Raw genomic sequence first — 14686 nt, 5'->3', positions numbered from 1 at the left:
ATCTTTTAGTTTGTCAGATCATTCATTAGACACAGGGCACCAGCTGTCTGGGCTGTAGTGTGTCACAGTGTGTATAACACATCAATAAATATTCTATTGGACCTTGTGTGTGTGTTTCCAGGGGATGAAATAAGGGGCGGACTTGTAAACATTTCAACGTGGAGTAGCAATGTGCTACCCCCGTGGCCTCCTTACATGAGTGCTGCGTGTTAGGTTCAGGAAATGTATATTAGTTTACCTAAGCGAGTGGCGTTTATGTGGCAACCTTTCTCTTAACTCATAAGTTAGTTGCAGCTAGCAAACCTACATATGAGGCCTATGTCAAAATCGACATGAAAATTCTGTTTATAGCTTGCCTCAGTCCCAAAACTGGAAACAACACAACAGCTGAGCGCATAAGGTAATGTTTTGTTTGTTTGTTTGTTTTTTGTTTTGTTTTTTTAATTCAACAGGATTTCTTATTTAACTGACTCTCAAATAGAATAATCTACAGGCTATTTTGTTAATAAAATAACTGTAGAAGTCTAAATATTGAGATACTAGAATGTGTATCTCATTAGGCCTAGGCTATCTATAGTCTATAATCTACAGGCTTAAATCAATACTTGAAGATTTACATTGCCTTATAATTTAAAATGATGTATGTATGGTAAATGTTAAATAATGTTATTTGGAACTCTGACTCATTTAAGTACAGTACCGCATTGGTTCAGTAGTGAAAATTATACTGACATCTTTCACTGTGTAGGGATTACATTGAAAGTGTGGGACACACCTGTGAGCTCAGAGATGCAGCACAGTTTCAGTCTTCTGCTGAGGTGGCACAGCTACTGTCCCAGGATCCCCTCTTTGACGGTGCACTAGCAATTCATCTATTTAAAGCTGGGCGACTGCTCTTAGGTAAATCTTCTGAACCAATAGTAATACTATATTTTTATCATCTTGCTGTCAGTGATATGTGGTTCCGCCGCTTGTTCAAGGAATACCATGACCTTTACGTGTTATTTCTAACCTTTACAATAGATATCCAAGTACCTTTTGGTGTTATCTTTGGAGGAACTGACATAAACGAAGACGTCAAAGTCGAACAGAAGCGTTTGATAATGGAGCAGGTGCTACAAAAAGCCAGGTAATAAAGAAAGACTTAACCAATTCAAGAATTATGGGTAGATTTTATTTATTTATTTATTGATTGATTGATTGCACCAAAAGTTTAATTTTGAAAGATAAATAACTGTAAAAAATGTAATTTAGAGAGTTCAATATATTCATTCCAGTTGTGTGATCAGAATAACATATATTATAAAATCTACCAGCACGAAACCTATTTAAATGTATTTCAGACCTGCTTTACCTCAAGTTTATAATCTCTCAAATACAGAGTTAAACATTATGAATATGGGCAAATGCAAGACAATGGTTGCTAGGTAGAATGTATTTATTTATCATAGCAATAAAAATGTAAAAAATCTCAGTATTGTATTATGTCCTGCACTGTGCTAGACTTCCCTGCATTTTGTAATACTAGTGTAATGAAGTGTACACTAGCACTGAGTGGAACTATCAACAGTCCTGCAGGAACGAATAATTGCTCACTGCATGAGGTGGACAGATTCAGGGTTTAGTCTTTGCAAACCACTGAAATTGAAGCACCACCTGCTAGCTCGGCTCTCTTACTTAATATCTTGATCATATAGGCTAAGCAACATCTTAGCCAACAATGCACAGACACCAATATACCTTCTTCGTTTTAAATTACATTTCTTCTCACTGCTCTGTGCCAATATTTGCGGCTAATGCTTGTGTTTAGCTATTAGTAAATGCTGAAAATTTCTTTGTTTTTGCCTGTAAGGTGTATGAAACAATATCATTTAGCATTTACTTGAAGCTTATATGTTATCCCTGAATGGAGAAAGGAGACATATCAAGCAAACTTGATTTATATGAGCTTGTAACTATGGTATACCATGTCTCATGGTTCATCCTCCATTGTCCTGCATTTCATGCTTTTGTTTTCACCTACTCCACACACACCCTTGTACTTGCATATCAGTACAAGGGACATTATATAAAATATAGACTCTGAGTATATGGAATATGATGAAATTCCACCATGAAGAGCCAGGGCCTCTGCTGCTTTGTTATTTGAATGGGAAGCAAATGGACCCATTTCTGTTAATTAGAGGTTTTAGAACAATGTTGTGGTTTACAACAACACAACAAATGTAAAATAATGATCTCTACGCATAATATGTCTTCTTTAAAAGCAACTGTTATTAATGTCAAATAGATTGGTACATATTATTTTTAGATTCAGTAATGTTTAGCAAAGGAATCTTTTTAGAAGTAATGTTCCCTTAAATGATTCTTTATTTTTTGAGGTTTGCTGTTGCCTTTACTGAGAAGATGAGAGAAACATCTGGATTATTCTTGGTGGGTCTGTTTATCGGTGCTTTTTTCACACTTTCTGCTTTATATTTTTTTTGTTCACATTGTAGTTGTTTATTACCAAACATTTCTGTTTAGCCAATAAAAATCCTCAGGATTGCTGACCATAAACCATCATAAACTGATTTGGCTCCTGTTTTAGAGCTGCTGTGTGCAGCAATGACAACATCTATAAATATGAAAGAAGAGCATTTACTATACAAACACAATATCCTGCCCTGTCCTCTAATAGTTCAGTGTTAAAACAATATTACAATTTTTTTTTTCTTTTAGATTAGATTTGCACAGGCGGCTACCCATGGACCTAGCTTACTTTATCTGTGCCATTTTGATCTGACAGCGGGGCAGGCCAGGGCAGAGATACTGCAGTGGGTTTTATTAGCAGTGAAAACACACAAACGGGATGGGTCTAGTGTGATAACAACCAGTCAATTTCCTCTCTGTCTCCACTGATTTATTCTGTCACACTCTTACTTCAACCAAATTTCCAGGTCTCTTTTAAATAGTACGTGAAGGTTAAAATTACATTAGTGGTAACAACTAGCACTAGTTATTAACAGATCTCGAAATGCAATTAGTGAATTTGCAAAATGTTTATATTGCAAAATGCTACAATATAAACAGATTCTTGGATTATGAAAGTAAAAAATAAAAGTAAAAAATAAAATAGTCAAATCATTCCATTTTGTTTCTATTTTAGAATTTGAACTATAGCGTTGTTTATTAATTTTAGTTACAATTAGCTCTTTATTTAAGAAAAAGTCTATTAAATTGACATAAAGTTGCATTTTACACTTTTTCTCCTCCGCAGTTTTCCCAGAGGGGTAAAGTTTATGTTCAACCCCAAGGTAAGCTCGGTCAGAGGAGCCTGTTATTGTGCATCTCTGACTTACCAATGTGCGCTACATTAATCAAATATGACATTTTTCCCTATTATCTACTGTACTGTGAATGTGCTCTTGCTGTTGGCCACAATAGTATGTTGTACTTGTTTCCCACCAATAACATTATTTAGAAAATAGCTTCCCCACACACTCTCTAACCTGTTTAGCTATGGCTTACTAATACTTACTTCGCTAAATAGTACAACACATTAGGACCACAGTAAATATGTAAAACTGGTATATGTACTGTATGTTTGTTTTCTTAGGCATACAGACGGCCATTGCTCAAACATTCTGCTGGACAGAATTCTTAAGGTGCACAGGTATGCTCTTATTACCTATTGTTAGGACAGAATTTTCCCTTTAGAGCTCATACACCATGACCCATGTTTGCTAGTTTGGTTGGTACATACAAGAAATAAATGTGTGTTCTTTGAATAATCTACGTCTAAATTTAGAATGTGGTTCATACATTTGTATTAACAGTAAAGAATACAATTTTATTCATTGTGCTGCTAGGTTACAAATTGAATTTTTTTACTTTTCAGTTTTGTGTTCTTTTTGGTCCCATTAATCATTGGCTGAATAGGCTGCAGAACCACTGGGCTTACAACATATTCATGCAACCCCACCTGGAAACTACCAGCCAGAGAATAAATGTATTCCACACATTATATTTGTCGATGTGAGGGTCGGGGAGGCCAATGTTTGCAGCAGTGCTATGTATCTTGTGTTTCCTTCTTCCTGCAGATGTCCCAAACCCCATTTGAATAGTACTGGATAGGTACACTATTCCATTCTCTGCAACAATGGGCCTGGTTTCAAATTGGACATTGCACAGTCATGTCCATCCCTGGGCATTAGTGCTCATAGACACGACTGTTGAGTTCAGAGAGGAGCACTTGATTAATAGCTCTTGAGTCCTAGGCCATTTGTCACTGTGCTCCACGACCGGTCCCAGAATTACTAATTGGCCACAGTCACACTTTATGCTGAACACTGAAACTTTGGCTTTTCTTTTGAAATCAAGGTTATTATTGTTTTTTGTGAAATGTAATTGTTTTATATTTAAAATCACATAATCCACTGAATAGGTATTGCCAAAGTTAGTTAGTTAAAATGTTGAGAGGCTTGTCACTCTCTAGTGTGCACTAATTATTTAATTATTAATCTATTGTATTTTGTGTACTATTGCAAGGGAGTGCTGTGAATCTGATAATAAGCCAAATATATTAATATGTCAAAGCACAGTCAACAAAATTGGTTTGTGGCAATTCCTCAGTGGTGTCTCTAGAAGTTTTTAAGACCACCAAAGGTGGACTGACAGATGACGGAATGCCCCAAATTGTAGTGTTTACTAGAAATGTGCTGCATAAGATATATTTAATATAAACAACCAAATTCACTTCCTTGGCACTTATATATTGTGTATGTTCCATACAGCCCTGGCATATTTACTCAAGCTTTCCTTTCTTCTACTTTGTGTCACTCATATGAATAATTAATAAAGCCTATATTGTACACAGGCTAGCTTATTGAAGTTGTGTGAAGGCTTGGGCTGTGTGGTGTTCCTGTGTGGCTTGCTGCTGAGGTGCCACACTAAAGGACTCACATCGTAGAACATGAAAGAGGCAAAGGCCCCCTCCTGCCTGACTGAGGATTCATGTCTCTGCTGTGCTTTAGGTGTCATGTACCTTTTGCCTGTAAAAACACACACCACAGTATTATATCTGCCCCAAAACCCATGTTACTGGACACCTCCACTGTGTTAAAGGGAGGAGACCAGTTGTGCTTTGAGACCGAAACTAGTCTGAAATGAACAGTATTTTGAATCGGGGTTGCAGAAGTATGTAGAACTAGAAAAAAAAACTAGATAATTTGAGAATTCATGTCTAATAACAATCTGTACTGCTTTATACACTACTGTATACTTAATGTACAGTATTGTAGTACTGATCACCAGTTTGACCCTATTTTAATAGACTTTCAGATAACCTCAATGTCAGTGTTAACCTCAGATAACACTGACATTGACAGAATCATGCACTTTATAAATAAATACTATATAAAGGACAACAATGCCTTTTAATCTGCTGTTTTTGTAATCAGTTCTCAAAACTACATTCTCGTAAACTATAATCAACAGCAAATTACAGTGTACATGTGTGAAAATTATAAGGTTTTATTTCAGTAGTGTGCCCAGAAGTGATCTGTGTATATTATTTTGAGCTGTTTGTGCAGAATACTAACATTCAGTGGACCTTTGAGGGCTGTTCTATGCGCCCTTCTCAAATGAAAGGCAAATCAACAGGTTTTGCTCATGTTCTGCTATACTATATATAAACCCTATTGCAAGTGTACTTTCTCCGCTGTGGTCATATTAATGTTGCTTTATTTCAGTTTTATCTTCAGCCTTTAGAGGGTCAAGTCCTTTGGAGTAGCCATTGACATTCTGTTCAATTTGTTTGTCAATGTCTAATGAATCTATGAAAAAGTTTGTTGATCTTGAAAGGTTAATCAAGTAATATTGGCTTTTAATTAAAATGAGTCCATAAAAGTGCTATTATATTATTATTATTAGCAGGACGATGGTAAGCTAATTGTTTTTATGGCTAAATTGTTACCCAAATGCATTGTTGTGTGCCCTATTAAACACTGATTTGGCTCCAGTGTTTTTGAGGGACTATTTCCCTGCTGAGTGCTCTACCTCTGATCAGAGCGCACATTAGTCACTGCAGACGTTTTTCTCCATGACCTTGGGTGATGTATTGCTTTCATTATGTGCTGATGTACTTGGGATGTTCATTATGCAGTGTTTTGATATTGTAACACAATCTGTCTGTGTGTGCCTGGCTGCGCTCCAGATGTTAGCACAGCGCATGTGGATGAACTACGGGTCTTCCTCTTGGTCTGTGGCCTGAGAAGAGTCAAGGACCCCCTCTACCTGGTCCGGGTCTTCTCAGGTAAGTCTTTATTAACCTAAAATAAAGTCACTGTCACAGTCACAGTCAATATGCACATCTTTGGGAACTATACAGCAGCAAGTACTAGCCTCATTTACTTGGCATGATAAATTAGATTTCAATAGGATTCAATGGAAAATGAATGAGGAAGTGTAAAATATATGTAATATATATGAGATTCTGAATTTCACATTACCCTTAAGCCATCATTGTCATATATAAATTATAAAATACTAGACTATATTCCCTGCTTAATATTCACAGTTCACTTCATTACACGTACATTTACGAAGCCTTTAACTGTATAAAATACTGCATTTTGTTGATGGTGTTTTTTTTATTCTTTGTGCAGAGTGGCATTGTCAGGATCCTCTGAATGTCCTAATTATTATTGGGCCAAAGGTCAGTAGTAAATTATTTATTTATGTTTTGATATTGTTAAATGATTCCTGAAATTGTATGTGACCCCAAATCATCATAATTATAAGATTAGTTTCACTTACAATCAACTGCTTGTGCGCACAGCTTCTGTTCTCTTTGTGCTTTCTGTTTTTAAATTTCAATTGTAATTTTTTTTATACAATGTTTTCCAGTAGTTTAACAGTATGAAATAACAGAAGCACTGTAAATACTGGCACTTCAACCATACAAAGGCAAGGTGTGGTTGGAAGGTGTGAGGTTTGTTTATTATATGCAACAGTAGCTACAACACTTTATTCCACTTAATTTTCTCAGCCATTGATTTTCTTCTGTCCCTGTCTCCTTTTCCCTGTGACTTGATTGGTTTTGATGGCAATGTACAACAGTTTAGCTTGTGTTCTTTCTTTTAAACAGTGATTTCTAGAAAAAAGGTATGTTCTGTCTTATTTATATTCAAAAGGCCCTCAATTAGATATGCCTAGAGGCTTATACAATCTGTTACTGCTGCTTTCTGCTTTGTTCCTCCTTTCATAAGATGTAGACAGACAGAGATGTAGGGAACATTTGTATGTCAGAATCAGACGTCTATTGAAAAGTTGGTCACGGTGAACCATTATACATTTTATTTATTATTTAAAAGGAAGTGGTCGGGAGATATTCACTGTAGTTGCACTTTGGGAGGCGTGAATTGAGCTTGTGCTTCATTCAGATTTGTATTGTTTTTGCATATCCCATTACTTTGTTGATTTGAGACGAAATTGGAATTAACTGCTTGCCGGTGGTGTATTGGTTCATCATAAGTTCACTTCCTGGCTTGGACCAGTTGCTAAATGTGTCTACCTTCTCTCTTCCCATTTTTCAAACTACATTTGTTTTGTCCTTTGAGCCAGAAAAATTATTATAAAAAAATAAATACACTGAATAGAACTTAATGCACTGCCTTGTACATTCAAAGTCACCAAAACACTACTTGTACTGTAAAAATAAGAATAGCATTAGTTGCTGATGCACTGATGACGTAGTGTTAATCTGCTGTCTCTTCATTCAAATAATGAGAGCTGTGGCTACACAACATCTGTCATTAAAGGGAAATTCAGGTCAGTTTGACAGAAGTTACTCATCTTGCACCTCTTTAACAAGGCTTAAAAAGACATATATCTGTACTACAGTGCCATATACTGTGTCACAATAGTAAGCCGTTTTTAGGGCACACAACCAACGGAAAGAGGAGCTGGGGAGACAGTGTTTTCTTCAAGTAGATAATTGTGGATTTTAGTGGTAATCTCTTTCCTTGTATGCACCGCACCATTCATAATCTGTGCTTAAATCATTTGCATTTATTAAAACATCCCTTAGATCTAAGCTGTCCCCTCCTGGTTTTTACTAAATCTCACATTACAGACATAAATAGTTAAGATTGTTTGATAACATGTGATGCACGTGCTGCAAAGCTGATTTAACAAAATACGCTATGAAATAACATAGAAGTAGCAGCTTGTTTGCCAGCAACTTTGACCTAAATTGCTATGCTTTGACTTTTCTGTGGGCAGGCTAATGCATACAAATCCCACATTGCAATTAATGGGATTGGCCACACACCCCACCCTGACCCCAATCTCTGAAAATAGGGGATTTGCCCAGAATGATTTGCACATGATAAAAATGTAATTGTTTTTATTTTTATTCACAGTTCTCCAGTTTTCAGTGTTGTATCGTTCATGATTCATTTGATAAACATAGACATTCCCCCTGAGCTAACTAAATTTCTTGTGTCTTTGTAGATTGATCCTGTTTTTAGCTCTGAAGTTGAGTCTGTGATTCAAAGGTAAGCGTAGTGTTTTGTGCGCAGATTTTATTTCAGACAGATAACTATGTCAAAATAATCTAATTTAATAAAAGTAGCACAATGTAACTTTCTGGAGGTGCAACATCACTTGATTCCATACAAATATTACCTTAAAATCATACTTTTGTAAGTTTTATTAATATTCTACTGTGGAATATTACAGGCACAGGAACAACTTTTTCATGAAAACATAGCAGGAGAAGTGTCTCCTTTAGGCCAACTACATGTCAATTTTATGGAGATGCAATCCCGCTTTGAGTAAGGAGAAATGTTTTTTATGTGCAATAAAAACCTCCAAAATGTGTTTGCTATTCTTGGCCAATTATTATTATTATTATTATTTTTTATTATGTTTTTTGTCAGTTTTGAAATGTAAATATACTGTGCTACTATATCTACAACCCAAGTTTTAAATAAAAAAAAAAACAAAAAAAAAAAAACAGAAGCACATCCTCCCACTCTCAAGTCTTGGCTAATCCTTCAGATTTTGACCACAGGCTCTGACCACGACTCAAATCTCTGCAGCGGGACATTGGCCTTAGGATCTGTCTTTACCTGAGCTAGCCATGCATGTCACATATAGGGTCACAGTTTCATACGCTAGGATTGTCTCTGCTGCTAACCATCATTCACGCTTACATGAGCCTTAAGCCACATAGGACCTGGGTTTTGCCTCTGCCACAGAACAGCAGGGGTCTACATGGCCCAGGAGAGGAGCCAACGGGAGCTACACGCTGCCATGAAGAAGTGTTTTGCTGTGGTTAACAGCTCCATCTCAGAGGGCATGTCTGCGGCCATCTTAGAGGTAAACATGTTTTGGTCTCTTAGTTCTAAAGATACAAATCTATACTTCAGAATTTGATCATAATAAATGAGGAACTTGCAAACCAAAAAAATCTTTATTTACCCTGTAACTATTTACCTGGCTATCTTTGCTATTACCCATTTTTTACTGTCATTTCCCTAATTAAGAGGAAATTACTCAAATTAAGAAACTATACTATAAACTATATCACAGGAAGCTGAAAACCCATGAATGCTGTAAGTCAGCTGTATGTGTGACTATAATGAGAAACCTGTATAAGGTGATTTAGTATCTTTTTATTTGAAAGAATATTAATTACTCATGTTATTAATTATTAATTCTACAAATAATTATCACCTACTGTAAGTTGACTGGTCTATATTTAGTATATTTGTGCTCCACCAGGCTATGCACCTAGGAGTCCCTGTGGTGGTTCGGGACATTCCGGGAAATACAGCCATCGTGGAGCATGAGATCACCGGTCTGCTGTACTCATCTCCTCAGGTATACCACACTAACCAGGTCACGCGTGATAAGCCCTCTTTTAAGCTCTGACATAAACTGACACTAGAGAGGATATGGCAGATGACAGCCTGTCACCTTAGCTAACCAGTAGCGTGTAGTGTCTCAGATTGTTTCATCTTTCTTGGAAGTGTTACAGATTTTTGCTATATAAAGTTTAAAAAAATCAAAACAAATAATTCCTTTAAGCCGGCCATGTAAAGGTGAGGTCATGGCATGATGAAAATTACAAGTGCATGATGTTGTGGAGTAGCAGACATCCTCTCCACAGGGGGTCATGTGTGCTGGAGGTGAAGTACAGTCTATGTGTGTGGGGTTTGGGGCAGATGGCAACACTGAACTGGAACTGGACAACAAGTTCTAGTGTGCTCTGACATTTGTTTCTTTGAATCACAAGTAGGTCAATGTTTGGTTTAGTTCTTTACAGCTTACGGTATACTTCTAAGTGCTCAAGATGCTACTTGTTTCAGATATAAGAGCGGTTAGTACTCAAAGTAGCTAGAGAAAAACAGAATAACTTGATGTGAGTGGAGTGATTATAAGTGTGCTGCTCATGAGTTGACACTTAATCCTGTTGCAGAGTTTCTGGCTCTTGTACAGTATGTCTGGAGAGGACATAGCTCTTTGGTACAGACATAATCACTTGAGTCAAGGGGACTGGAGACTGTCAAGTACTGCAGGATCATAAACTATCAGCAAACCAACAGTACGTATGCTTTTAGGGCATACTCTCACAAATGGACCAATATTTAAAGAAAATGTATAAAGGCATTGGCATAGATACCAGGGCAGCCAAACACCAGCTACTGGTAAAGCAGACAGTTGCCTGTGACTGCAGAAGCAGTCAGACTAACCTGTGCCTGCCTGGATTGATTACAAGAAAGCCTACAACTTAATGCCAAACAAAAGGATCACTGAAAGTCTAGAGCTGTACAGCATCAACGGGACTTCAGCCTTCATTACAAACTCAGTGAGGTTGTGGAAAACCACCTTTTAGGCCAATGACAAACCACTTGCACAAGTTATCGTCAAATGTGGCATATACCAAGGAGATGTACTGTCCCCACTGCTGTTTTGCATAGGCTTAAAACCCCTCAGGCAAATCATCAACAACACTGACTATGGATACTGACTCAGGAATGGGGCCACCATCAGTCACCTCCTCTACCTGGGTGACATCAAACTGTACACTACGAATGAGCGAGACATTGACTCCCTGATCCACACCACCAGAATCTACAGCACAAACACTGAAATGTCATTCAGGCTTTAGAAGTGTAGTCAATAAAGAGAACAAAGGTAATCCAACAAGCAAATGGCAACCTTGAAGAGGCAACAAGAAAAGCAGCCAAATACCTACAATGAGTAAGGCAAGTCCTAAGAAGTCAACTCAATGGCAAGAACAAGACCCGGGCAATAAACAGCTATGCCCTGCCAGTAATCAGATACCCAGCAGTAATCATAAGCTGGCCAAAGGAGGAGATACAGACTACAGATGTTAAAACATGAAAGCTCCTGACCAGGCATGGAGGGTTCCATCCCAAATCCAGCACCCAGAGACTGTACGCGAGCCGTAAAGAAGGAGGCCGAGGACTAGTGAGTGTGAGAGCCACTGTCCAGGATGAATCATCCAAGATCCATAAGTAAATCAAGGACAAGGCCCAAACGTGATGTGCCTAGCAAATGTCTCAGACAGTGGAGCGCAGAGGAAGAGGAGCTGGAGGTGGCTCTGGATGCAGCCCACTGGAACATAATGAAGAAATCATAGCATAGACTTGAGAGAACTGGTTTGAAGGACAGCATTGAGGACTCATTCTGGCTGCACAGAAACAGACCTTCAGCATCAGAGCAATGCCCATGGTCATCAGAGCACTCAAAGCAGCGACCCTCAAACTGGAGGAGTGACTACAGCAGATCCCAGGAAAAACCTCAGACAGCTCAGTCCAGAAAAGTTTGACACAAAATCTAAGGTCAGTTAGGATTACCAAAATAATATTTCTATTTGCTAAATGCCAGAATAATTAGAGATGGATTTTTTAGACAATTTTTCATTACTTTCTTCAAAGTCAGAAGTTTACATGCAGTAAGATCAATATGCATTTAAACATCCATCCATCCATCCATCCATCCATTTTCTTCCGCTTATCCGGGGCCGGGTCGCGGGGGCAGCAGTCTAAGCAGGGACTCCCAGACTTCCCTCACCCCAGACACGTCCTCCAGCTCCTCCGGTGGAACCCCAAGGCGTTCCCAGGCCAGCCGAGAGACATAGTCCCTCCAGCGTGTCCTGGGTCTTCCCCGGGGCCTCCTCCCGGTGGGACATGCCCAGAACACCTCCCTAGGGAGGCGTCCAGGAGGCATCCTGAGCAGATGCCCGAGCCACCTCAGCTGGTTCCTCTCAACGTGTAGGAGCAGCGGCTCTACTCCGAGCTCCTCCCGTGTGACCGAGCTCCTCACCCTATCCCTAAGGGTGCGCCCGGCCACTCTGCGGAGGAAGCCCATTTCAGCCGCTTGTATCCGCGATCTTGTCCTTTCGGTCATTACCCAGAGCTCATGACCATAGGTGAGGGTAGGAACGTAGATTGACCGGTAAATCAAGAGCTTCGCCTTCCGGCTCAGCTCCTTCTTTACCACAACGGACCGATACAGCGACCGCATCACAGCAGACGCTGCACCGATCCACCTGTCAATCTCCCGCTCCATCCTTCCCTCACTCGTAAACAAGACCCCGAGATACTTGAACTCCTCCACTTGGGGCAGAGACTCACCACCCACCCGGAGAGAGCAAACCACCTTTTTCCGGTCGAGAACCATGGCCTCGGATTTGGAGGAGCTGATTCTCATCCCAGCCGCTTCACACTCGGCTGCAAACCGCCCCAGTGCCTGCTGCAGGTCCTGGCTCGAAGAAGCCATCAGGACAACATCGTCTGCAAACAGCAGAGATGAAATCCTGTGGTTCCCAAACTAGGCCCCCTCCGGCCCCTGGCTGCGCCTAGAAATTCTGTCCATAAATATAATGAACAGAACCGGTGACAAAGGGCAGCCCTGGCGGAGTCCAACATGCACCGGGAACAGGTCTGACTTACTGCCGGCAATGCGAACACAGCTCCTGCTCCGGTCATACAGGGACCGGACAGCCCTTAGCAAAGAGCCCTGGACCCCATTCTCCCGGAGCACCCCCCAAAGGACACCACGAGGGACACGGTCGAATGCCTTCTCCAGATCCACAAAACACATGTGGACTGGTTGGGCATACTCCCATGAACCCTCGAGGACCCGATGAAGAGTATAGAGCTGGTCCAGTGTTCCACGACCAGGACGAAAACCACACTGCTCCTCCTGAATCCGAGGTTCGACTATCAGTCGGATTCTCCTCTCCAGTACCCTGGAATAGACCTTACCGGGAAGGCTGAGGAGTGTGATTCCCCTATAATTGGAACACACCCTCTGCTCCCCCTTCTTATACAGAGGGACCACCACCCCGGTCTGCCATTCCACAGGTACTGTCCCCGACCGCCACGCGATGTTGCAGAGACGTGTCAGCCAAGACAGCCCCACAACATCCAGAGACTTGAGGTACTCAGGACGGATCTCGTCCACCCCCGGAGCCTTGCCACCAAGGAGCTTGCCAACCACCTCAGTGACTTCAGCCAGGGTGATGGACGAGTCCGCCTCAGTTTCTGCTTCCTCCTCGGAAGACGTGACAGTGGGATTGAGGAGATCCTCAAAGTATTCCTTCCACCGCCCGACAACATCCCCAGTCGAGGTCAGCAGCTCTCCACCCGCACTGTAAACAGTGTTGGTGAAGCACTGCTTCCCCCTCCTGAGGCGTCGGACGGTTTGCCAGAATCTCTTTGAGGCCGTCCGATAGTCCTCCTCCATGGCCTCCCCGAACTCCTCCCAACCCCGAGTTTTTGCCTCTGTGACCGCCCGAGCCGCGGCACGCTTGGCCCGCCGGTACTCATCAGCTGCCTCAGGAGTCCCACGGGCCAAAAGGCTCGATAGGACTCCTTCTTCAGCTTGATGGCATCCCTTACTTCCGGTGTCCACCACCGGGTTTGGGGATTGCCGCCGCGACAAGCACCACAGACCTTACGACCACAGCTACGAGCAGCCGCATCGACAATAGAGGTGCATTTAAACAATTTAGTATAATCCAGATGTTAATGTCATGTCTTTGAAAGCTTCTGATTTTATTGACACCATTTTGAGTTAATTAGAGACACACCTGCGGATGTATTTGAAGACACACCTGAAACACACTGCTGCTTTGTGTAACATCATGGTCAAGTCAAAAAGTCAAAAGAAATTGGCCAAGATATCAGGGAGGGAATTATGAACTTGTACAATTCTGGTTCGTCCTTGGGCACAATTTCCAGATGCCTGAAAATGCCACGTTCATCTTATCCAACAATTATACACAAGTATAAACAGCATGGGAATGTCCAGCCATCACACCGCTCAGGAAGGGGACAGGTTCTGTGTCCCAGAGATGAATGTGCTTTAGTCCAAAATGTACACATCAACCCAAGAACAAAATCAAAAGATCTTGTGAAGATGCCGCCTGAAGTTGGTAAACTGTCGTTATCCATAGTGAAATGAGTACTGCACCGACACGGGCCGCTCTGCCAGGAAGAAGGCATTAATCGGAAGAAGGCATTAATCCAAAAGAAACAAAAATAACAACAACAACAGATTAGTTTGTAAATGCACACAGGGACAAAGACCTTAATTTACTGAGACATGTCCTGTGGTCTGATAAAAGTAAAATTGAACTGTTTGGCCATAATGGACATCGTTA

At 40.5% G+C, this 14686-nt stretch overlaps 1 protein-coding gene across 1 annotated transcript in view; it reads left to right on the top strand.

Moving 5' to 3' along the window:
- The first annotated feature begins 133 nt into the window (after positions 1–133).
- glt1d1 (glycosyltransferase 1 domain containing 1) overlaps positions 134–14686 on the top strand; it is a 16409-nt gene continuing 1856 nt past the window's right edge. The window contains exons 1-11 of the mRNA XM_033972271.2: positions 134–400; positions 749–900; positions 1024–1129; positions 2382–2433; positions 3260–3296; positions 3599–3655; positions 6197–6295; positions 6648–6697; positions 8497–8540; positions 9246–9366; positions 9772–9870. Coding sequence (XP_033828162.1) covers positions 333–400; positions 749–900; positions 1024–1129; positions 2382–2433; positions 3260–3296; positions 3599–3655; positions 6197–6295; positions 6648–6697; positions 8497–8540; positions 9246–9366; positions 9772–9870 — 885 coding nt within the window. The 5' untranslated portion in view covers positions 134–332. The remainder of the gene's footprint in view (positions 401–748; positions 901–1023; positions 1130–2381; positions 2434–3259; positions 3297–3598; positions 3656–6196; positions 6296–6647; positions 6698–8496; positions 8541–9245; positions 9367–9771; positions 9871–14686) is intronic.

This window comes from Periophthalmus magnuspinnatus, chromosome 9 (genome assembly GCF_009829125.3).
Source record: "Periophthalmus magnuspinnatus isolate fPerMag1 chromosome 9, fPerMag1.2.pri, whole genome shotgun sequence".
NCBI classification, from domain to species: domain Eukaryota; kingdom Metazoa; phylum Chordata; class Actinopteri; order Gobiiformes; family Gobiidae; genus Periophthalmus; species Periophthalmus magnuspinnatus.
This window is presented reverse-complemented; position numbering and strand designations above follow the sequence as displayed.